At 55.3% G+C, this 25,222-nt stretch overlaps 1 protein-coding gene across 1 annotated transcript in view; it reads right to left on the bottom strand.

The window, feature by feature from the left end:
* The window catches only part of LIMD1 (LIM domain containing 1), a 39,760-nt gene extending 16,981 nt beyond the window's left edge, over positions 1-22,779 (bottom strand). The window contains exons 1-2 of the mRNA XM_004581399.2: positions 20,744-22,779; positions 1,761-1,862 (exon numbers count right to left, since the gene is read on the bottom strand). Of these exons, the coding sequence (XP_004581456.2) occupies positions 1,761-1,862; positions 20,744-22,109 (1,468 nt within the window). The 5' untranslated portion in view covers positions 22,110-22,779. The remainder of the gene's footprint in view (positions 1-1,760; positions 1,863-20,743) is intronic.
* Between the last annotated feature and the right edge of the window lie 2,443 nt (positions 22,780-25,222).

The following is a 25,222-nucleotide window of genomic DNA, read 5'->3' as shown; positions in this document are numbered from 1 at the left end:
CTTGAGCCACAGGCAGGAGCCAGCTCCTCCTCAAACAAGCCATTTGACATACAAGGGTGTGATGGCCACTTGCCAAGGGTACTCCTGCCACCTCCGGGCACCTCCCCTACCCTCCAGGGTGTGCCAACAGCACGACCACTTCAGATGGGTGCAGCCTGCAGGGAGTGGAGCTTCCTGCACCCATGCCCACAGCCACCCAGCACAGGGTCCAAGGAGCAAGTCAAGAACACAGGACCTCAATAAACCTCACAGACGCCCACACGCGGCCTCCCCTGTGCAGGTGCCAAGGGCATGACTCAGCAAAGGGAGCAAAAGACGCAGCACAGAGACCTGCAGCCCGTCCCAGCTCCACTTCCAACTCCAGCTTCCTGTTCAGGTGCACTGTGGGAGGCGGCAGGAGCGATGGTTCACGTAACCAGGGACCTGCCAGCCACATGGGAGACCTGGGGCGAGTTCCTGACCAGCAGCTTCAACCACCCAAGCCTTCTGACCATACGGAGGGTGGTGAAGCAGTGAATGGAAAAAATCTCTCTTTGCCTTTCAAATACATCTCCACACACAAAATATGACCACTCATTTGGGGAGTGAACCAACAGATGGAAGAACTTTCTGTCTCTCCTCTCTGAATCTGCTTTTCCAATAAAACAAGTAAATCTTAAAAGAGAGAGAGAGAAGAAAAAGGAGGAGAAGAAAATGAGCAGACAGCTCAGGTTCATGTGTCTATTGTGTTTAAATAAAACCTTGAAATTTTTGAAACGAAAAAGAAAGAAATCCCAAACTCCACCAAAGTTGACTCTAGTGGGAGGCGGGCCATTTGGGAAGTCAGGTATGAGAGGGTGGCCTTCATGGACAGGGCTAGTGGCCTTACAGAAGCCAGCAAGTGGCACAGTGAGCTGAGCCGCCTTTGTCACTTACATCTCATACGGGCACTGGTTCAAGTCCCGGCTGCTCTACGTCTTATTCAGCTCCCTGCCAATGCGCCCAGTAGGCATCAGGTTCAGGCTCAACACATGGGAGACCAGGATGGAGTTCCAGGTTCAGCCTGGCCCAACCTCATCTGTGTGGCCAGTGGGAGAGTGAAGATCTGTCTCTGCCTTTCTCACTCTGTCTCTCCTTCTCTCTCTGTATACGTCTTTCAAATGGAAGGGAGAGGGAGGAAGCAAGGAGCTTGCTTCTGCAGGGTGGGGCTGTTTTTGAAGTCTGCCTCCACGCATCTAAGGAGTGGTCAGGACCAGGAACTGTGGTGTCAGATAGTGACAAAGACCTTCCCGCTGCCCTGACACTCCTGGGTTTGTCACATTATCCTGGAGAACATCAAGTGAGACCCTTCCCAAAAATGCACCTACACAATCCACTCCTCTGCGGGGCAGCAGCCATCAACCCCATCCGAGTCAGAGTGTGAGGTCGCTCACAGAGGTGTGTCAGAAGTGCATCCGTGCAAGCATGCATGCGCACACTCAAACTGCAGCCTCCAGAACAAAGACTGGCAGAGCTCACTGATGAACGGCCTCTAGGGTGCTCCCTGCAGCGGTCAGCTCATGGACCCTGGGGTGAACCTCAGGGCAGAGCACCCAGGATGCTACCAGCAATGGCCTTGAACCCTGCTCAAGTCTCCAGTACGTTCATGGCAATCCTTGGTACTTAGTGACAGAATACCTCATCCTGACAGGCCTTGTCGCAGAGATGCGACACCCCCACCCTCACAGCTCCCTGTGCGTCTGCCCCCTCCCACACACACCCACACCTGTTCCCATACTTACTGCAGGCCGCACAGGTGAAGCACGCGTCATGATAGAGGTTCCCCATGGCCTGGCAGGCCTGGCCGGCCCCAAACACGCCTTTGTTGCATTTCACACATGCTCCTGCAAGGCAACAACACACCATGAAGCAGGGGTGCTGTGTATCACCTGAGGTGCCCAGGGGTTCCCACTCCACAATGTCCCTGTCACCAAGTCAGGCAGGTGGCTCTCTCCCCTACCCACCCCCCTCCCACAGCCTCTCCAGGATCTCCCAATGACAGAAACAGCTGCCAGTTGGACCACCTGTCCCCACCCTGCCAGGCCAATGCCCACATCTGGCCCTAGTCAAACTACTCCCTCTGCCCTGAGAATTTATAAGACAAAGTCCAAGAAATGGCATTCTGATCAGGACACGCCAAGCAACCAGGTCTGACTATTTCAGCTGAATGATCTTCCCTCATTCTCAGTGGGGACCACCAATGGGACTCAGCAGCCGCACTCCGCAAAAAAATATCAGGTCCCAAGGCCCAGGCTTGCCTGGCTGCACCTTCCCAACCAGGCCCTTTGTCCCCAACAAACCCCAGGAGCCTCACCTCCCAGGATACCCTACTTGTGTCTGCTGGAACCAAGGCCTTCTCTGTGGTATCTTCCACAACCCCTCTCACTTTCTGGCTCTCTAGGGCAGAAATGCAGACAGCAGGCCTCCAATCTTGGGCTTCCCACCCAAGATAAGCTATGCTGTCTTCTAGCTAGCTTCTGCCGGCATCTAACTGAATTAGGAAGTGGAGATCAGCTCCACCTGCTTTGCTTGCAGCCACCAGAAAGTTCTAAAAAATGCACCTGCCTCACCCATGGCATGCCTACACAACCAGGACAGATGATACCAACTCTCTGTGCCGGGCTCTGTGACACGGGGATGCCAGGGTGGGCCTGCACGTGTTTGGCATCATCATACTGCACCAGGCCCTCTGAGAGCCTTCCCTCCCACCATCATGGCTGAATCACCTCACAGCCGCTCCCCAGCAGACATCTGTTTCCCCTTCTCGCTGTAGGAGACAGAAACGAACGAGACACAGAAAGCTCCATCTGCGGGTTCACTCCCCGACAGCCGTGCTGGGCCAGCAGCTAGGGGTTCAGGCGGTGCAGACCAAGGGAAGGATGGACAAACCTGCGACAAGGAACAGCCTCAAGACAGTTCCTACAGAGTGGAGGCGAGCAGGCGTGATGTTGCTGGTCTGCGCTGAGCGGGGACTTAGGGCTCGGGGCATAAAACCGGACAGCCTCTCCCAGCTCTGCTCCTAAAGCCACGACAGGGCAGACAGCACCTGGACACCAATCACGCCCCGGCCGCCCTGTACTTCCTGCCCCGTTATCTCTCCAAGCAGGCCTTCCTCCCCGTCGCTGGCCCCTGCCAGGCATCCCTCTTTGCTGGTTTCCTCCCTGCGGGGGGCCTGTGACCTGCTGCTTTCAGCCCCCGCCCCCGTCATGCCCCCGTCCTCCAGCGCCTGAGTCGCTGTGGTCTCTGACACCCTTCTCAGCATTCCGATCCCGAGTGCAGACACAAAGCAAGGAAGGAAACTGCTTGTGCTGCACACGGCGGGAGTAACGAAGACCCCATCAGGAGCCACGTCGGCCGCAGCACGGACAGAAAAGAGCTCCATGGCTGACGTGGGCTGTGGCCACCTCCATTCTAAAACCAGGCTCTGGTTCAGGGAAAGTTAGGAGGTTGCTGACGGCCTCACAGCTGAGACGTGGGCTCGGAGCCCAGGCTCTGACTCAAAGCTTCTGCTCCCCACACCTGGCTGGCAGCTGTGGATGCCCCTGCCACACCCAAGGTCCCCCATTCCAACCCGGGGCTCCCCCGTCAACTCCAACTGCCCACCCCAACCCTCCTCCTGTTCTGTTTCGCCTGCGCTTTTTCCCTCCACAAAGCCGCCTTCCTGACTGGGAGCTCAAACCACACACAAACAGGCAACCCTCGGTTCCCCTGTCCTTCTGCCAGGCCACTGCAGCTGACTGCCCTGGGATGGGTCAGCAGACAGTTCGTTCCCATACCAAGCCCTCCTCTGTCCCTCAAAGAGACCCAGGCTCTTTCCAAACATGAGCAGTGGGATGGCAAGTGAGGGGGACTGTCCTTGGGCCCTGCACCTGCAGGTGACCTGTCCCATGTGTCGCCGGTGCATCGGGCTCCACCCGCAGAGGCTCAGGTTGGGAGCAACCTCTGCACCCACAAGGTTAAAAAGCCTGCCCCAGCAGAGGAAAGCAGGAAGGCACCCCCACACGGGATGATGCCAACTCCAAGCCCAGGAGGAGAGTGGGAATTAGGATAAACCCAAAGGTGAAGAGCGATCTTCCTCCCTGCAGCCTCACTGCTCTTGAACCCGTTCCCTAACCTACACGCCAGAGTGATGGTTCCAAAAACCACGAAGCTGGGGTGTAACTGACATGCACAGATTTGACAGGTGCAATCAGCCGTGTCCTGGCGTGGGTACATACACCTGTGGGATCGCCGCCATAAGCTCGAGACTAAACCCACCACCCCAAAGGCTGGGCATCCTGGGGCTGCCTGCCCTCCTTCCCTCCCCCGGGGCAAGCAGCACCCATCTGCTTTCTGTCACCACGGATTAGTGCGTGTTTTCTAGCGTTTATACAAATGGAATCTCAAGCATGAACTCTTGTTCATCTGGTTTCTTTCACTCAGTATAATTATTTTGAGACTGCTCCGCGTCCTCACATGGGTCGAGGGTTTGTTCTTTTTTACTGCTGCAGGGCACCCCGCTGTTTCCAGTTTCTGGATATTACAACTACAGCGAGTGTCAGCATTTGCATACAATGTGCACACCTTCTTTTGAGTAAAGACCAATGAGTTGGCATGAAAGTGTCTCATGATTAATTTTTCCATTTAATTCAACCCTCTTTTAAAAAAATCATTTATTTTATTGGAAAGGCAGATTTCCAGAAAGAAGGGCAGACAGATCTTCCATCCGCTGGTTCACTCCCCGATCAAGAAGCAGAGCTGAGCCGATCCAAAGCCGGGAGCCAGGTGTAGATGGGTCTCCCACATGGTTACAGGGTCCCAAGGCTCTGGGGCATCCTGCACGGTTTTCCCAGGCCCTAAGCAGAGAACTGCTTACATGGAGCAACCAGGACATGAACCAGTGCCCATACGGAATGCCAGCATTTGCAGGCAGAGGATTAACCAAGAGCCATCGTGCTGGCCCAGCTCAAACCCTCTCTTTTCTCTCACTTGCCATCCCCACCCACATCATTATCAGTGCTTGGTTTGGACGATCTTCTCAACATCACCACTTCTAACAGGTGCATTCTGTAGCGCTATCTCACTGTGGTTTTCACTTGCATTTCTCATGTTATGCAACAGCATCTTCCCAATGCTTGTTTGCCACATGTATTGTCTAAACATTTTCTTCTTGTTCATTTTCCTTTAAAGATATATTTATTTACTTGAAAGAGTGAAAAAGAGAGATCTTCCATTGGCTGGTTCACTCCTTAAATGGGTCAAGCCCCACCCATGGGTGGCAGGGATTTGAATGCAGGAGCCCTTCGCCTGCTGCCTCCCAGGATGTGCAGCTGGGAGGCAGGGAGCTCTGCAGGCTCCACGGTTGCCACGGACAGACCCAAGCCCAGGTCTGCTGGGCAGCACAACTTCTGGGCAGACCCTCCCTCACACTGAGCGCACCTGCTGGGGAGGGCCAAAGGTCTTGGGCCGTTATCAGGTGCCTTCTGTAAAGTCTTCCCCAAGACAGAGAAGAAAAAGCAGGCAAGGAAACCAAACACAACAAACACTGTGATCTGTTGCGGGACAATGTCACGGGCTTCCCTGAGAGCCTACCACTCACTGGAGGCGGATCAGCTTTATCATGAGGGTTGCTGTCACTGTCATCGTCATTACTGTTTCACTTCCATAGCAGGGGTGACCGTGAACTCTTGGTCAGGCCAACCTAACTCTTCTTTGTGCGCAGACGTGGTTTTCAAAGGCTTTAGATGGGCAGACGCATGTCTAAAAATAAGTTGTCAGTGGGACCTCAAATATATGTAACAGAAGGAAGGGAAACCACTATGGTTTAGGGTGGGACGGAGCCCACTCCGCTTCCTGGAATGTTCTGGCCCACTACAGCGGTTCCGGGAAAATGACTGGGAACCCCAGTGACACAGTGCTGCGGTGCATCAAGTGCCTGGCCGGGACAGTGTTCCACACGTTTCAAATGATCTCCTGCGCACCCCAAAAATCCAAGCCCAGGCCTTTTCCACCCTCCTCCCACCCTGCAGAGGCAGGCTCCGCAGACAGACAAAGAGGCTGGAAAAGCAACCGTGGCATGAGAGCACAGACTTCCTGCCCAGGCCGTGGACCCCGGAGACCCTGCCCCACGCGTGTGCACAGCTAACCGTGGGGATGACCATGCCAAGCGGCGTCTGCTGTGTTGAGACGGTGTCACAGGCAAGGCTGCCAGGAGGCGCCAGTGAGTGTGGCCCCCTGCAGCTGCCCTCCAGCACCCCTGCTGACATCACACTGGATCACGCAGTCAGGAGCCACCCCAGTGGGCTGAAAGGGGGCTGAGACAAGGGCCAGGACACTTGGTCAAGGTTTGCGGTCAGGAGCAGGTGTTTGGTGTGGTGGCTTTGATGCCAGCATGGATAAACCCTAACCCTACAGCATGCTAGGGTTCAAGTCCCAGCTCCCCTTCTGGTCCTAGGTCCTGCCCCTGCTCACCCTGGGAAGTAGCAGGTGGCGACTCCAACTCAGGTCCCTGCCAACTATGTGGGAGACCCAGATGGAATTCTGGGCTCCTGTTTCTGTGGATGAAAGATATCTGAGGGCCCGGCGCTATAGCTTAGCGATTAAAGTCCTCGCCTTGAACGCGCTGGGATCCCATATGGGCACCAGTTCTAATCCTGGCAGCTCCACTTCCCATCCAACTCCCTGCTTGTAGCCTGGCAAGGCAGTTGAGGACGGCCCAAGGCCTTGGGACCCTGCACCCGTGTGGGAGACCCGGAAGAAGTTCCCAGCTCCTGGCTTCAGATTGGCTCAGCTCCAGCCATTGTGCCTACTTGGGGAGAGAATTATTGGACAGAAGATCTTCCTCTCCTCCTCTCTGCATATCTGTGTTAAGAAAAAAAAGATGTCTCAGTGTTTGTCTCTGCCCTTCAAATAAACAAAAATAAATAATTTCCAAATACTTTAAAATATAAAAGGAAGCAGGTGGGCCCACCTGGAGCACACGGGCATGAGTTATGACGGGCACAGCCTGGGCAGGGCTCCTCAGCTGACAGCAGCAGCCTGCAGCCCTGGACAGTTTCGGCTAGCTCTAGGCATCAGCAGGTTATAAAACAGGGCCCACAGCTGGACCAGGAGTCCTGGCAACAGTCCTCCCCCGGGCTACCCTTTAAGCTAACTAAAGTCCCCAGGAGGGGCCGGCACTGCAGCACAGAAAGCTAAGCTGCCGCTTGCAATTCCAGCATCCTAATTCAGAGTGCCAGTCCCAGTCCTGGCTGCTCCACTTCTGATCCAGCTCCCTGCTAATGCATCTAGGAAAGCAGAAAAAGATGGCCCAAGTCCTTGAGTCCCTGCAGCCAGGAGGGAAACATGGATGAAGTTCCAGGCTCCTGGCTGCAGCCCACCTCGGTCCCAGCTGTGCAGGTTATTTAAGGAGTGAAACAGCTCATGCAAGGTCCTTTTCTCTTTATTCTCCGTCTGTCCTTCTCTGTATCACTCTACTTTTCAAATAAAATTAATCTTCTCTTTCTTTCTCCCTCTCTCTCTGGTACTGTCCTCCTAACACCCAGGACCCATCAGTACTGCTCAAGTCTGGGCGCCTGAAAACAAGGCCAGGCCGGCATTGGGTGTGGGGCTGCAGCTCCCGGGGGCGGGGTGTGGGGGGTGTCAGCCGAGGAGCACAGGTGCAGAGGACACAGCACGTGTCCTCTGGGTGAAGCTGTCCTCAGGCCACAAAGGAAGTACTTCAGGCCCTTCAGAGCGCTGGGGCCATTTCGCCAGCCGACTTCCTTCAAGGCTGCCACTAACAAGCACCGTTTCAAAGGCAGCTACGGCCTCATTCATGCCAGTGGGGGAGGAAGTCCCAATCGCTGTAAACTTGAGCTTCCACTGCCAGGTACATTTTCTTAGGATCTGAAGGACAGATGGACAGAGCAAGAGAGACAGAATTCTTCCATCTGCTGGTCCATTTCCCAAACGTCCACAAAGGCCAGGCCTGGTCAAGCCAAAGTCAAGAGCCCAGAACTCAATCCAGCTGCTCCATACAGGTGGACCCAATGGCTTGAGCCATCCCCAGCTGCCTCCCAGGGTGAACAGCAGCAAGAAGCTGGAACTGGAAGCGAGACAAAACTCAAACTCAGGTACTCGAACGTAGATGGGCAGGATCCAAGTGACATCCTAACCACTGGGCCAAACATACACCACCCCCATCTCCACTCCCCCAAAAGCAAGAAGGACGTGAGGCATCCACAAGCAAGCCCTGCACCCAACTCCAAGTCCCACCCTCTGCTGTCCTGCAGCCAGCTTCCTCCTGCCGCAGGTCCTAGGCATGCCCATCTCTATGGGTGCCCTCCACACTTCCCTCCTCTCTCCACACAGAGCCCCCCCCCCGAGTTTTCTCAACTCCCATCTGCACAAGAATTGCCCATCAGCACATCAACCACATGTTCTACTGCACTAGATGCCAAGCGCCAGGAGGCGATGCCACTTGCCACCAGCTCGATTGACAAGCACTAAAAATAACATGTGTCCCAGAGGTGTACACTGCTAGTGGAAACATAACTCTAGAAGAGCTTTATTTTTAAATGCTTAGCTATTTTCATTTATTTGAAAGGCAGACAGACCCAGAGAACAAGAAATATCTTCCATCCACTGATTCACTCCCCCATTGCCTGCAATAGAGAGCGCAGGGCCCAGATAAAGCTCGAAACCAGGAATTCAGCTCTCTCTCATCCCTGCCTCTCCCTCTGTCATTCTGCCTTTCAAATACATACATAAATCTTACTATACAAAAAGAATGTGTAAGTGCATTCGCTGTAACAGTAAGCTGCTGATATATGGAAAACTGGCAGCAATACAAACACTCCAATGCAGAGGTGAATCAACAATTTTTCAACGTTCCGTTCTGCAGCAGCACTGCCCGCAGAAATTCTTCAAATGATGCTGAACAGGTTCTGTGTTGCAGCAGCCTCTGAACCAGTGAGTGCTGAGCCATCCCACTGCTGGCAGGTCTGTGACAGCCTCAGCTTGCATCCTCTGATCAGTAAATGCCCTTGTTTTTTGGTCATGTTTCCATTTCAAGAGGCTTACTTTTTAAGACGTATCACTCCTCCAAAATGACCACAATGCCCAGGGCTGGGCTTGGCCTGGCTTGTCCAAAGCTGGGAATCAGGAACTTCTTCCCAGTCTCCCATGTGGGTTCAAGGAACAAGGACTTGGGCCACCCTCTGTTGCTTTCCCAGGTAATTACCATGAAGTTGGATTGAAAGTGAAGCAGCTGGGGCCCGGCGCCATGGCCTAGCAACTAAAGTCCTCACCTTGAACGCACCTGGATGCCACATGGGTGCTGGTTCTAACCCCAGCAGCCCCTCTTCCCATCCAGTTCCCTGCTTGTGGTTTGGGGAAGCAGTCGAGGACGGCCCAAAGCTTTGGGATCCTGCACCTGTATGGAAGACCTGGAAGAGGCTCCGGCTCCTGGCTTCGGATCAGCCGTTGCAGTCACTTGGGGAGTGAATCATCAGACGTAAAATATTTCTCTCTGTCTCTCCTCCTCTCTGTATATATCTGACTTTGCAATAAAGATAAATAAATCTTAAAAAAAATAGAAGATGAAGCAGCTGAGCTTTCAACCAATGAACATATGGGATGCTGGCACCATGGGCTGAGGCTTAGCCTGACATTGGTGTCCTAAACATGCTTATTAACATATATCACTGATCTATTACATCCTCAGTCAAGGATGCTGGAACTCAATCCTGAACAAACCCATGGCAGCCATTAGGGTACAGTTTCGTGGCCACTTTTACACAGTGAAACACCAACAAAAACCGCAGAAATGCATAAGGCACAGCAAAAAGCAGACCCCAGGGAGGACACCTGTGTACCATAGGGACCTGAGAGAAGACACAGGTCACCTCGTCTGACCACAGCTGGGAAGTGCAGTTCAGGGGACTCAACTTTATGGCCAATCATAACAGTGCACTGAGTATCGATTTAGGGGTCACAAAAAGGTTTCAGCAAGCAGGCAGACTCGCAGAACCCACAGAGAAACTCAACTGCATATGCATACGGTACAAAGCCATTTGTAGCACGTTCTACAGGCAAAGTTAACAAATGCAGACCCAGAGCAGTGGTTGAGTAGTCCTCCTGGGGACAGAATTTTCTGTATCTTCACACGAGTGACAGGGTCACACAGACCTGCTCATTTGTCAAAACCACTCGGTGCTGTGTGTGCATCTAACGTTTTTAAGAACACAACCACAAGTTCTTACACTCCTCCTATCCAGAAGTAGGCATGTGCAGGGGCTTATGACCAGTCAGAGCCCCGGATCAGGGCAGAAATGACCCCACGTGGCTCTCAGGGCTGGGTGGGAAGAGGCTGGACAAATGAAGGCCCTGGGCCTGCCTGCCCTTGACCATTCAACTCAGGAACTGACGACCCAGTGCCCCAGCTCTGCTGGTCTCCTCCTCACTTCATTGTCTTTTGCTTTCTGGCTGTCAACTTGGGCAGAGCCACCTCTCCCGACCCCTAACATGCCCAGAGAGCTGGCAGCTGGGGCCGCAGGCAGGGCAGGGGCTGCCTGCTCGGATCTGCTCCCAGCTTCTAAGATTGACCTCCATAGCCAGCAACAAAGGGGCTTTGTTCTGTTTAAGCTGCTCCAGGGAGAGCAAAGCCAGGCCTGCCAAGCAAACCCTGGACAAACAGATCTCCGGCAGCCCCCTCCCAGCCTGCTTGCCCTTCCCCCACCCACTGTGGGGCCACCCTGCCTGCAGGCCCTGAGGGAGGCCCACACCCAGGCAGAGGCTGAAGAGGCCACCAGAGGGGCCCGCCTCTCTGGACAGGAAGGAGTAGTGTCTCTCGCTTCTCTAACCACCCCCAGGGCCCAGGCTATCTCTTGGGATGCTCTGCCCATACTGGCTAAAGCCCCAGGGTATTTTTAAGGCTCCAGACCAAGGGCTCAGTTCAGCTCCCCACCGCGCGCATATAGTCCTGAAGACTCCCACAAGTGCCTGTCCTGCTCCCCCTTACCCCCGCCCCTGGCTCTACCATCACTGGCAGCAGGCACAGGAGAGGAGGGGGTCTTCCATGGTGGCAATCTCGTGACATCAGTCTCCCCTGAACAAAATACAGCCTTTTGGTCGAACCACGCGTGGTTCTAAACAAACCCACGGGACACAGCTTTCAGACAGGGCAAGGCGAAGACGCTGGGGTACTTTCTTTTTTTTTTTTTATTTATTATTTAACTTCAGTAATTACATTGTATTATGTGACACAATTACATAGATACTTGGGTTCTCCCCACCCCTCCCCAAACCCTCCCACCATGGGACGCTGGGGTACTTTCACAGCAGCGACAGACTGCACAGCCATGGCCGCCGTCCACACTCGGCTCCAAGCACCTCCAGGCTGCACAGTCCCATCCCGCAGGCCGCTGCAGCAGCCACACTTACACAGTCAAAACAAGTGGAACTCATTTGACAAGCATAGTTTTACTCAGCCAAAATAGCCTCCTTTCAGCTTAGCACTGACAGAAATATATACTAAGGAGTTGTTTTACATTCTCGTTTTTCCATGTCAGGCCTTCAAAACCCAGGGTGGATTTTGTACCTAAAGCACATGTCGGTTCAGACCAGTCTCCCTCTGAAGCACGGACAGGTGCAGCAGGAGGCCAGTTCCCTGCATCTGTAAGAGCCGCTTCTACCACAGAGAACAGACATATGGTGCAGCCACATCAGGGCGCCCAGTGCCAGACCTGGCTCCTCTGCTCCTGTGCCTGGCAAGCTGCAGATAACGGCTGAAGCAGGGCCACGGTCACTAACCAGGGCGATCTGGATGGAAGTTTCTGGTTCCTGGCTTCAGCCTGGCCCTGCCTATTGTGGATGTTGGAGAGTGAGAAATCAGAAGATGGACGAGGCCTCCCTCTGTCTCTACCTGCCACTCTGCCTTTCAAGAAATCAAATACATGAATCTTTTTTTGTAAAGAGAAAAAAACCACCATGTGCATGCCATATTGATGTGGAAACTGAGACATGGATACCCCAGAGTTGCACAGCTACCCCAGACCCAAGGCTGGGAGATCCAAAGCCCACATGCTCAAGACGCTTCTTAATGCACTGGACTTCGCACAACAGGAACATCTTCCCCCAAGGTCTACCTGCAGCTAAGCTGCACCTGACCTCTGCCCAGGGCTCAGGCAGTACCTGAGACCCACACACCTCTTGCTGGACGTCCTCAAGCCTGGGTCCAGCTCCCTGACTCCCTCAGCAGGAGGTCTGACCACAGGTACATTGTTGCTCCAAACACTCACATCCCATACCACAGCACTCAGTGGAGTCCCAGCTTTTCTGTTCCCAATCTAGCTTCCCTGCTAATGGAGACAGCAGCAGCTTTCGGCTCAAATACCTGGGTCCCTGCCACCCACCTGGGAGCCCGGGGTTGATTCACGGCTCTTCACCCTGCTGGCCCAGCCCTGGCTGTCCCGAGCAAAGAGGAGTGAAGTGCAGGTGGGAGAAATAGATCTCTCTTCTTTTGCTCATTCCGCCTTTCTGTCTGCCTTTCAGATGGTTTTCATTCTGGTGTCTGTGTCCAAGGAGTAAGCCCCGCCCCCCTACACACACACACACACACACACAGGGCCTCAGGAACACCACAGTTGGCAGTCTGAAGCCCTGCACCTGCTCCCTGGCTGTGCAACTCCTGCCCTGCCTTGCCAGCGCTCTGAGAGGCAAGCTCTTCTGGCGGGTCACGTCAGCTTCCCTGATGATACAGCCAGGGGTGAAGGTACACCCAGGGGTGGTTCCTTGTGTTCCAGGGACAGAAGCCCACTCAGCTGGCATCCCTGGAGCCAACACACAGCCTGACCCAGGGACAAACCCTCCATAAACACACAATGGGGCAAACATGGGCGGGGCGCTGGCCAGCTCACTGTGTGACCTCACTTGTTTCTAAGAAAACTTGGTTCCTGCACACGTGTTTTCAACACCCACCCCACCCGGGTTTCCCTACTCAGCTGCTGGCTTCCCTACAAGCAACGGGAAAGTTTCCAAGTTCAACTAATGCATGTGTGGTGCCTGCTTCCACTCCCTGCACACACACACACACACATACACACACACTCACGCACGCAGAGTCAGCTCCAACCACCACCCAGCTCAAGGCCAAGAGTTGTCTGTCAGTCTACAGCCCCAACTTCACAATTCGCTCTGAGGCTCACAGCATGAGAATGGAAATAATTAAAAATAAGCACCGGCCAGCCAGTCCTCAGGAGACCAAAAGCAAAAGAGAGAAGCAAGGTGCTCAAGCTAGCACAGGCAGCCGGACCTCGGCACCCTCACACCCGCAGCCCACACGCGTGACATGGAGACAATGGCACGCAAACAGCCCGGAGCGTCCCCCAGTCACCTGTAAACCTTACGGCATCGGCAGAAAGCAATCAAAGGGGGTGGGAGACAGGCAACAATGCAACAAAAACCTCAGAAGAGCCCTGAACAACGACTGAGCAAGCATGGCCGCAACCTGCCCCGCCCTACTGGAGGAAATCCCCAAACTCAGCTGACGGAAGGCTCTGCTGAACTGGGAAGGCCCCGTTATCGGAGCGGCTGAGGACCACAGACAACAAATCTACCCCTGGATGTCTTTCCTTCTTTCCAAAGCTCCCTTTTGAACTTGACTTTGTTTGCAAGGTGGAGAGAGAGTCAGTTCTTCCTTCTGCCCGCTCACTCCCCACATGCCAGGGCTGGCTAAAGCTGAAGCCAGGAGGCCAAAACTCAGCCTGGGTCTCCCACATGGAGCAGCAGGGAGACAAGGACATGGAGTCATCACTGGCTACCTCCGTGGGAACACACTAAACTGGAATCAGGAACAGGGCTGGGACTCGAACTCAAGCACTCTGTTATGGGATACAAGCAGTCCAAACAGCATCCTCATCACTGCCAAACACATACCCTTTGACCTATCTCCCCAAATGACCATCATGTGCTGTCCAGCCCCAGAGCCTGCTAGGCCACGTGTCCACCCTTGACTCAAGAGTCTGCATCATAAACGGGGCTTTGCCCACTGGGTCCTCTGAGACCTTGCTCACTGCACCTCCCAGAGCTGGCTGGCAGGGCTGACTCTTGCTAAACGTCCATTCCCTCACCGGGAGTGACAGCGAGGCTTCCAGAACTTTCTGTGTGTAATGTTGGAGTAGGAAGGGGAGAGGGAAGTCGTGGCCTCTGACATCCTCCCGGGCAGCTTCCAGGATCCGGGAGTCACCCGTCCCCGCTCTCCTGGGACGCAGCGATGAGTCACAGAACAAGAAAGATGAGGAAGGAACTCGGCCAAGTCTCTACTCAACAGCTCACAGAACTTAAAAATAACCTGGCTGTGGCTCTCCCTCCCCTCGACAGGCTCGAGCAGAAAGGCCCCACCTTCCAGCGAGTGACCCTGAGGCTGTGTCCATCCAGCAGCTTCCCCTGGAGGGGGAGGGGGTGGATATAAATACCTGCTGCCTGGCGCAGCCCCACCTCAACATGTGCCCTTGGCCATGGGGCTGACTTGTTCCATCTCACGGCAATGTTTCTGCTGCCAGCCTGATCCACTGACTCTAAGCATCACCTCTGAGGTCCCTGTGGTCTGCCAGGGGGCAGAGGGGACACTGACAACAGCATTCGCAGGCCTGCTCTAAAATGATCGCATTTCTAGCCCCACCTGAGGTTGCCGTGACAAAGCCTCAAGACCAAACGATTTGTAGAGACCCCGGCCCCCAGATGAGGCATCGTCCAGTTGTTTTCAGTGCTGCAGCACTGGGGGGCGGGTAACAGGCAAGCCCTTTCCACAGGCCTGGACTTCTCCCCCCTAACCCTCACAGCAATGTGTGCGACCAGGGACAGGGCCACTGAGTAGCCCATGTCCCACAGAGCCTGGGCAGGAGGGCATCTCTGGACACAGGGTCCTGCACGGAGAGGAAGCTGGCTGCCACCCAGGTTTATCAGAGTTGGATGTAGCTTCTCTTGTGGGCTGGAGCAGGGACCCTCCACCCCTTGCCTCTTTATTGATCCCCCTGGGGCTCCCAGCTCCAGCAGGGAAGAACGGAGACCCCAGCTCTGCTTTCCCCGTCTGCCCTGCAGGAACCTTGGTCAGAAAGTCACAGCACATCCAGGCACTGAGAGGCAGCCCAGCAAGGCAGCCAAGATCTCCCATGCAGCAAAGCGACTTCACCCGTGCATTGGGCAGGCAGACAAGTCTGTGTGGCTCCAGCTTTCCTGTCTGTGAAATGGGAATAACAAAAAAGGTTGACAGGGAGGACTTAAGTGATTAATACATGTGGGGGTGCCGAGCAAAGCTGAGCAATCTTGCCAAACTATCTCTAAGTCACAGTCTCAGCTAAAAGCCCTTCTTGGGGACAAGAGGAATGGGGATGGCAGTGGCACAGTCACTGCCAATTCAAATCCTGGCTTCTCCAACTTCTGATCCAACTTCCTGCTAATGTGGCAATCCAGGTAAACCACAGAGGACCCAGATGAGGCTCCTGGCTCCTAGCTTCAGCCTGACCCAGGCCTGACTGTTGCAGCCATTTGGAGAATGAACCAACAGATGGAAGATCTCGATCTCTCTCTCTCTCTCTCTCTCTCTCTCTCTCTCTAACTCTGCCTTTCAAATAAATAGATCTACAGACCTTTCATACCTTTCATACGCAGACTGGGAGACAGCAGTGAGGGCTCGTGGTCGGCTGCTCGTCCTCCCTCGCGGGACAATCCCATGGAGTTTCAAATTGCTGGCTTCAACCTGTCCAACCTCAGGCCTTTGTGACCAGTAAGCCAGTGGGGGAGAGGGCTCTCTGTCTTGGCCTCTCAAATAAAAAATATACTACAAAAAAGAAAACACAGCAAGTACCACAAACCAGGGGTCCTGGCTGTGTCATCATCATGGATGCCAAACCCACGTAGAACAGGCAGCCTCCAATGGTAACCTTGGAAACACCAGCGACTCACCCCACCGGCTCTTCTCTCAGGGGTGGGAGTGTAGGCTGGAGTCTTTTCTAATCTCACTTTAATTAGAATGTCTTCTAGCACAGAGGATGATTCTCCACGTAGCCAGGAGCTTCATCCAGGTCTCCCATGTGGGTGGCAGGGGCCTCAGCACTTGGCATCATCTGCTGCTTTCCCAGGCACATGAGCCGAAGCTAGATCGGAAGTGGAACAGCCAGGACTTGAACCATAGGCGCCCACATAGGAGGCGCTGCAGAACAAAGGTCCAAGCTATTGCACCACAGTGCCAGCCCCAGTCACGATGATTTCAAAGGTTGGCAGGCATGTGAGATGGCACAGCATCTCCCAGAATATCTAAAGGAAGACTGACTCTCACGTGCTCTGATAATGTAACCGCAACTAACAACCAAGGTTGCCAGGAGCAGATGGGACACTAGGCTACTGTCCAACCCACTTAGTCATCTACAGCCCAGGTACCCAATGAGGTCCAAGGCCACATTCACAGGACCCTCAGAGGTCATCTAGACTCAGAATAGGGCAACAGGTCACCTGTTCTTAGGCCAGGACACCCAGCTTCCTGACACCCAAACACATCCCTGTGTGAACACCATAAATCAACAGATGTCAAAAAACAGAACTTTGTTCAAACTTCTGGCGAGAACAGCCACATCACAAGGCTGATTCCACTCTCTGCCTTCTTAATAGGAAGAGCAGGAACAACGGATGGAAACAACCAGGCATCCTTTCCTGGTCACAGAGGCAAAGCACACAACCATCCTCTCACCCAAGGAGCAGGACCCCCGGCACTGAGGGGAGGGGGAACAAACCAGGACAGGCAGACACTGTGGGACCCTGGACGTCCAGGGGGACGCTGGCGGGATCAGTACACGAGGCAGCACCAAGCAGCCCAGCAGGTGGGACAGGGTCCAGAGCCCAGGGAGAGAGAAGGGAGGACCCGAACACATGGCCGAGGGGACAGCGGGGGCACTAGCCTGCGAGGCCATGCCCCTCTCTGAAGGCTGGGGCTGACTCAACACCTCCCCTTGTAGAGACGGATGGTGCCGAGGAGGGAGGGGCCTGAAGCTGGGGACCAAGTCACAGCCCTTCAGGGCAGGGACACAGAGGACCAAGCTTAGACCACGCGGGAGCTGCCACTGTGATGAGGAAAAGCCTGAGCACACCCAGAGCCCCAGGGGGTGCACCCGCAGAGCTGGGCTGGCAGACTGCATCTGGTCCTGGGCCTCCAGGGGGAGTCCACTCACTCTAAAAAGGTTCCATTTTCTGATCACAGTTGGAACGGATTCTCATGCTGATGGGAGTAGGACAAGAGGTCATGAGAAGAAAAGGGGAAGGAGGTACATCTTCTAAGAGAGAGAGAGCCAGCGGAGAAGGAGGGGAGGATGGTCACACACCCTGCTGGACTGCTCCCTGCATCGCCTACAAAATGATGTCAGCTGGTTCAGCCCCCGAGGCTCCTGGAAGTGGGGCTGGGATGGGAGTAGCAGCAAAGCCGCTCCCAGGAAGTGCCTTGCCCATTTCCATTAGCTCGGCCACTGCTGTTTTCCATTGCACAGGAATGTCCACCATCGCTTCTTGGCCATTGGGCCAAGATCAAGTTCAGGAATGACCACCAAAGACAGGCAGGAACAAGACAGCCGGCCACCTCTTCCTTTCCCCTGTGGGGTGGGGAGGGGCCCAGACAGCACCCTGTTGGGTCAAGCAAACCCTGTCACCCACTTATTCCTGCCTTCCCAGACTAACAGGTCCACTGGAGCACCCTGCCCAGTGGAGGAGGGCCCACCTCTCCAGCAGGCAGCGACCACCCAGCCCCACCTACAGCCATGCAGGCATGGCACACAGGCCCCCAAACATGGTGGGGTGAAGGCCCAGGAAGGGCTGGGTTGAGTCTACGCCTGGAGGAGCACACATGGGGTATTCACTCAGACCAAGAATACCATTCACTTGCAGCATGCCAGGTCAGAGCAGAAGGAAGTCTGTGTGTCCCTCAGCAAGCCACTAACCTCTCTGGTCTTGCCTTCTCAGGGATAAACAGAGCTTACCAAGGTAGCTGTGCAGTTACATGGGAACACCTACCATGTACCAAAAACCCAATGTCAGGTGTAACAGCTACCACCAGAACCCAGTGCGGCACCCCAGACTCTAGCCTGCTTGAGACAGGAACCCGGGGCAGCCCTCCGCTGCAGGGCCCAGCTGTCACTGGGGTGCAGCTAGCAGTGGGCTTCACCTGTCAGACCCCAACACACAAGGCAGCCTTGCTGAGGTCACCACCTTCCCCATGCAGCCTGGGGCTGATGGCCGAGCCACAGGGTGTGGAGGCCAGCTTGGGGGACTTCAAACGGTGTTTCTGGCCTAACTACCTGCACAGTCAGGCCCCTTCCCGAAACTCCCCTTTCCTCCAGCTACCCCTGCACTTCTACCGAACCCCACTGAGGGGACCCCAACAGCGTTCTGTACATCAAAGTGATCCAGGCAGGGTTGGCTTCCCAGGAAGCCCAGTCTGTGACAGGGGCTCCTCCAGGTCTTTTTTCCTTACAAAGAGATAAAGACAGGCAGACACCACGGAGTAGGGCAGGCATGATAATCCAGAGCCAAGGGCACGCCAATGGCAGACAGAAGTCACAGTGCATTAAGCAGTCCATGAGCGGCATCCAGCCAGGCCAGGAGCCCCACAGCACCAGCCCGGCAGCATGCACAGCCTGTCCTTCACACTCTGCTCCCGCAGCAGCAGAGATGGTGGCGGAATGTGCCAGACGACTTGATCAAAGAACTGGAAACCAGGCAAGCGCCAGACCCTGAGGACTTGTACAGGCTCGACAAAATATGCATGGTTCTTCAAATCACATGGATGGGAATCACGGGGAAGAGCCGAATGGGTACCCTGCAACTGCACCTGACCGCAGTCACACAGACCTCAGTGAGGATGGCCAACAGTCTTTCCTGGACTTGCTGCGGATTCCCCTTCTCCTTTAGCCTCCTCCCTGCCCCCAGGAAGGCAAAGGTTATCATCTAAGCTGTTCACTGGGTATCCCCAAGGCCTGGCACACAGCACAGCCAAGGTAAGACACTCAGAAACAGATGTGGAAGGAATGCCGTCAGCTAATGCCGTTACTCTGACTGTAAACTTGCATTCCCAGAGAAATAAAACTGCCATTCTGTTGCTCGGTAAGCCTGAGATGGAAAACTAAACACAAGCCTGGGGCTGGTGGTGCACTGCAGTGACTTAAGGCACTGCTTGGGATGCAGGCCTGCCTCCACTTCCAGCTCAGGTTCCTGCTGACGCAGCTGGGAGGCAGGAGATGCTGGCCAAGCGCTTGGGCTCCTGCCACCCACACAGGAGGCCAAGATGGAGTTCCTGGCTCCTGGATGCAGCCTGGGCTAGATCTGACAGTCATGACCATTTAGGAAGTAAAACCCAGCAGACGGAAGATCTCTCTGTCACTCGGCCTTTCAAAGAATATAAAGAACAAATTGGATAACGTTACTCATAAACACTTCTAGACCCTTCCAAGGCCAGCTTTCTAGTTAGCTCTCCTGTGCGACAGCTAAGTCACCTCTCAATAGAGGGATGCACCCAGCATTTTCTGCCACCTCTTAGACTCAAGCAGAGAAAAACAGAAAAAACACAACTGAAGCCAGCAGTCTCCAAGAGCTTGCGGTTTTTAAAAAGTAAATTAAAAAAAAACAAAAACCTACAAGTTTGAGTTAAGCCAGCAAGAAGTATCTTGCAGCCTATTTTGAGCCACAACTATGGGCACAACCTTGCATCCAGCAGGAGCCTGGGGTGCATGGGGGTCGAATGAGGAGACGCCTCATCCCACAGGGCTCAAATTGCCCAACACATCTGCATCACCGCGCTGGCTGGTAAAACTGCAGCTGGCTGGCTCCCACCCCAGTGTCTGATTCTGCAGGTTTAAGGTAGAGCCCAAGAGGCCCAAATTCCAACTATTTCCCAGCAAAAGGGCCCTGGTTTAGAGATCGTACTTGAAGAACTAGCACTCTAAGACAATCTTCCACAGCAGTAGCCACCTGCCTTAACTGCACGGGATCACCTTCAAGCAGGTGTGTATACGTGCACACGCACACACAGCAGCCAACAGCCCCCAACCCAGCTACTGCTCCTCAAATAGCCAGACCCGCCCAGACACCCACAGAATGAACCTGCAAGCCACGCCTCCTCAGATCCAGTGTGAGCCCCTCACAGCAAGCAGGGGCCAGTGTCACACCCAGCAACTCTGGAATTCAAAGCCCCTCATTTCCCTCTCCCAAGAACAGCCACAAGAGCCTGGTGTGGGAGCCTAGTGGCTAAAGTCTTCGCCTATGGGTTTCCAGCTTCCTGCTTCTGGCCTGGGATAGTGCAGTATGGCCCAAGGCCTTAGAACACTGCACCCACGTGGGAGACCTGGAAGAGGCTCCTGGCTCCAGGTTTCAGATCAGCTCAGCTCAGCTCTGGCCATTATGGCCACCTGGGGAGTGAACCAGTGGATGGAGGATCTTCTTTGTATATCTGACTTTCCAATGAAAATAAATAAATAAATAAATAAATAAATAAATCAGCCACAAGCAATGCCACACTGCTTCACTGTTCACACCCACACCAAGGTCCACTTTCTGTCCAAGGAGGCTCTCAAGTTTCTGCATTCACAGAAATACCTGGAAAAGGAGCCTCCCCCGCCGCACCACCCCAATACCATTCACCAGTAGGGGCAGGACCCCCTACACACACCCAGAGAAGGGACCCCATCGCTCCCTAACTGGTCACCAACCGTGCCAGCCTTCCACTCACCAAAATAATCGGCCTTCGGGTGGGCATCCATCTCTCGCTCCAGGCGCTGGGTGAGGGCTTCCAATTTTAACTCAGCGGCTGATGGGCCTAGCTCTGGGCCTGGCACCAGGGTCTGGCAGGGCAGCCTCACCCGGGAGGAGTTCTCTGGGAACTCAGGACCCACACTACCTTCAGAGGACCACCCAAGGGGACTCTCCTTGGGAGGCAGTTCAGGCGGAGTGGACATCACAGGTTGGATAAGGCTGGCAGGGTTGAGCTTGGGAGCTGGGCTGAAATCTGCACAGCCTGATGTGACAGTGCCCGGCTGGGAACTGTCCTTGCTGGCTGTTGCTGACAACGAAGAAGATGGGATAGAACTGGACAGGTAAGACTTGGGCCCCTCCTGGAACCAGGGCTGAGGGTCCACAGCAGGTTTGCACGTCATGCCTGAGACCTCACTCCCCAGCTGTGAATCTGTTCTGGGAAGCGCCCCCGAACCAGAGCAGCCTAGGGCCTGGGATGCTGAGACAGAGGAGGGGGTCCTGGATTGCATGGGCCCCAAGCCTAGGACCCCATTCTCCAAGCCTGGAGAAGACAGAGCAGGGCTCAGCCGCTGGGAGGAGGCCGTGGCCCAAAGGCCTGTGGGCTTCTCAGCTCTGCGGCTGCCAATGCCAGCATCCTGGCCACCAAGAGCATGCTCAGGAGACCTGCTCAGGCTGAGAGAGGGCTGCAGCTGGTACAGGCGGTGGTCCCCGCAGGGTCTGGGCAACGACGGGTCACTCGCTGAGGGACCAGACCACGCACCACCTACACCCAGGCTGATGCTGTTGGCCACTGGGGGTGCATCACCCCACTGTGTGCCTGCGAGGGACACATTGTCATAATAGTCTCCGTGAGTGAGGCACGAAGGGTCCTCGCAGATGCTGGGCCGCTGCAGGGCGGACCTTTCCGAACCGGCAGGGCCTTCCCTGGAGCCACAGTCCTGGCTGCCCGGCTTGGTGCTCTGGGCACAGGGCCTGGCCCTCAGCTCTGATGCAGTGTACGAGGGCTGCACTGAGGTGGCTGCCACTGTGGGGGAAGCCAGAGGGGGACGGGCAGCAGCCTCTCCAAGTAGCCTGCCAGCCCCAGCAGCTTCATGGTGGGCCTGCGGGCCATTGACAAAGCCTCTGCTGCCCCTGGCCAGGGCCTCCTCCTGCAAGAGCTGCTGCTGCTGCTGCAGGTGGATTTTGGCCATCTTGGTGGCAAATACCCTGCGAGTCTCCTCAAATTCAGGGTTGTTGCTGGCACCCTTGTCCACGCGGAAGAGCCCGTCCTTGGAAGCCTCGTACATGTTCAGGTCCTCGATGAATTTGCTGGCCTCCAGGCCCAGGTCATCGTACTTATCCATGTTGCCGGCAGGCGTCCGGGCCCAGCCCAGGTGCCCGGTGCTGGGTGCTGAGTGCGTGGCGGAGTAGAGACACTGGAGGGCAGGGCAGGGATTCAAGTCCTGAGCAGGACAGGTAAACAATCGCACTTGCCAGGTGTGGGGGTCATGACCCCGGGGACTTTGAGTCCAGCGGAAGTTGAGGTCTCCAAGCCATCCGGGACCAAATTTGTTTGCAACTTCTCTATCCCCTCAGGGTCGTCCACGTGGGGGCGGCTGGTGGCGCTCAGCAGTTCCCAGCCCACTCAGAAACTCTCTCTTTTTTTAAATCATAAAATAGGCTAAAGAAGAATGAAATCACATCCACCTCAGGCAACCAACTTCGGAAACCGCCAACAAGTCAGCGGCTGGGGCCGGCCGGCCGCGGAGGAGGCGCAGGCGCGTCCCGGGGTGGCTGGAGTTCCCGCGGCTTTCCTCCCGCGCGGGCTGCGATCCCCGGCGGTGCGGGCTGTACGAGAGGCCCGGGCAGCTGCAGGAAGTTCACGAGAGCCGGGGCGGGCGGCCCATTGTCCGATGGCGGCGGCGGGACGCGGAAGTGAGTGCACCGGGAGCAGTCCCCGCCGCTCGCTAGCCGGTCGCGCACGTCCCCGGCCGCTGGAGAAGGCGGGGAGCCGGGAAGGGGGCGGCCGAAGGGGTGGGGTCGACGGGCGGGCGGGCGCCCCGGGGCAGGCCTAGCCTGGCCCTGCCCGGCGGCGGCGGCGTGGCGCGCGCCCCTGGCTTGAGGATCCCCGAGGTGTGCCCACCGAGGCCGCCCCGTGTGCTGCCACGGGTTGAGCGGGAGTTCTTCGCCGCTGCCGCCGTTCGGCTGTGAGTCCCGGACGGGATCGGGTCTCCGGCTTCCCTTCCAGTCCCGGGCACCCGGCCCCGCCCCGCCCCTGGCTGCGCTGGGCGGGGTCCTGCGCTCGGAGACGGCCGGGGCCGGGGCGGCCCGGGGAGACTTCTCCCACCCGGGAGACCCGCCGCCGCCGCCGCCGGGTGGGGGGAGTCCGCGGGCAGGGTCCACGGCACGCTCCTCGGCCCCTCTCCACCCCCCCAACCCCGTGCCTCGGTCTCCCGGCTGGAAAAGCAATCCGCAGAGGGACAACTGGAGATCTGGGGAGTCACCTGCGGCTGGATCAGAGTCCAATTTAACAAGGAGACTGAGGGAAACAGGGGAAAGGCCACAGTGTTACAGTGTCCAGCCGAACAGAACGGGTAGTCCGGTGCGGTGGGGCGAGCGCGCCCTACTAGGGGCGGGTTACTTTCTGGAGTCGGCTGGCCCCCCGAGGCGATCCGGGACCGCTAGACCTGACTCCTGGGCGCCCCCGCATGGCCCAGCGCGCCCTGCTCGGAGGTGACCCTGAAGAGGTTTCATTTCCCATAGGGCAGCCAGTGGGAGATGAAGAATGAGGTACTGCTGCCGAGGTCCACTTCCCTGGCTGCAACCGGATTTGGGATGGTCTAACTCTTCCCTGCGCTCCTCGCGTCTGCTGACACCCCCCCACCCCCAGGCTCTCCAGCAGCGGGACCTGCTGTTATTTTTCAATTCCCTTCTCGTTTCCTGCTTACGTCTGACCAGAGCGAGTTTCAGAAAGTTCTTGCATCCTTGTGGTGCACTGAATTAAGCCTCCATCGAGACACTGACATCCCATGTCCCAGTGCCAGGTCGTAGGCTTGGCTGGATGTTCCGCTTCAGTCCAGCTCCCTGCTAAAGCGCCTGGGAAAGCAGCAGCAGATGGCCCAGGTACTTGGACCCCTGCCACCCACGTGGGAGACCTGGATGGAGTTCGTGGCTCCTGATGTTTGTCCGGGCCAGCCCAAGCTGCTGACACTGGGGTGTAAACCGGCAGATGGAAGATTTCTCCCCCTTTCTTTCAACTAATTTTTTTTTAATTGAGTTTATTTTGGTTCAAAACAACTTTAAAACCCATGCATTGTTTTTTCTAATAATGGACAGCTTTTTACATTATTTTAAGGATTAATTGTATTTATTATTTAATAAGGCCGAGTTAGAGAAAGTCTTTCATCTGCTGGTTCACTCCCCAAAAGGCCACAGGCGCTGGGGCTGGACCAGAAGTTTGTTAAAGGTCTCCCATGTGGGTGCAGGGGCCCAAGCACTTGTGCCACCTTCTGCTGCTTTCCCAGGCCACTAGCAGGGAGCTATATCAGCAACAGAGCAGCCGGGACTCGAACCAGTGGGTGGCTTACCCCACTGCACCATAGCATCAGCCTGTAGATTTTTCATACTTCCTGTTTTCCACGTATGTTTTTGGCACATAAGCAAACTCATGCTTTGGATTTCATTTTGCTGTGAATGTTGTGAAATCCCCTTACAGAGCCAGCCTGTGGTATCTGTGGGGGACTTGATGGCAAGACTCAGGTGGCCTCCAGATTCCCAGGATGTTGGAGTCATCTAGATTTGCAGGCAGTCTACCTACACAGATGCTATGGAATACTGTTACCTACGAGGTATGTCAGTGTGTTAGATTAAGGCAGAAATGGCAAGGAGATGCATCCTTGTTCCATGAATATTTTCCATATGCTCTTGGTAGAATCTGAAGATGTGGAGGGCTGGCTGTCATGATTTGTCTGTTTGTGTTTACATGTGTCTCTGGGTTTGATCTTTGGTTTTCCACTCCCATGTACTTGACATCCATAGGCCCAGGGCCTGGTATGCTGTAGTACCTTTTGGCTGAGTCTATGTTAGGGACACTGTGTCTGCAGGGCCAGGACGGAGGACAAAGACCACGATACAAGGAAGCTGCCCCTTAGCCTGTAATCCTGGAGTGCTGTTCAGGGACTAACAGATTCTGAGAACCTCCAGGGAGTTTGTTGAGAATGTACAATCTCAAGCTCCACCCCATCTCATGCTGAATTGAATCTGCATTTTAACTAGATCCCTTGGAGAGGCTGTTTGTACAATAAAGTTGGACAGCCTGCTGCAAAGCACAATAATAGAATGAAGTAGGTTCATTCTATTGGTTCCCTCGTCAAATGCCTGCCAGAGCCAGGGCCAGCTAGGCTGAAGCCAGGAGCCTGGAACTCCACCCGGGTCTCCCGTGTCAGTGGCAGGGGGGCCTCTCAGGGTATACTCGCAG

This window comes from Ochotona princeps, chromosome 21, assembly GCF_030435755.1.
Source record: "Ochotona princeps isolate mOchPri1 chromosome 21, mOchPri1.hap1, whole genome shotgun sequence".
NCBI lineage: Eukaryota > Metazoa > Chordata > Mammalia > Lagomorpha > Ochotonidae > Ochotona > Ochotona princeps.
This window is presented reverse-complemented; position numbering and strand designations above follow the sequence as displayed.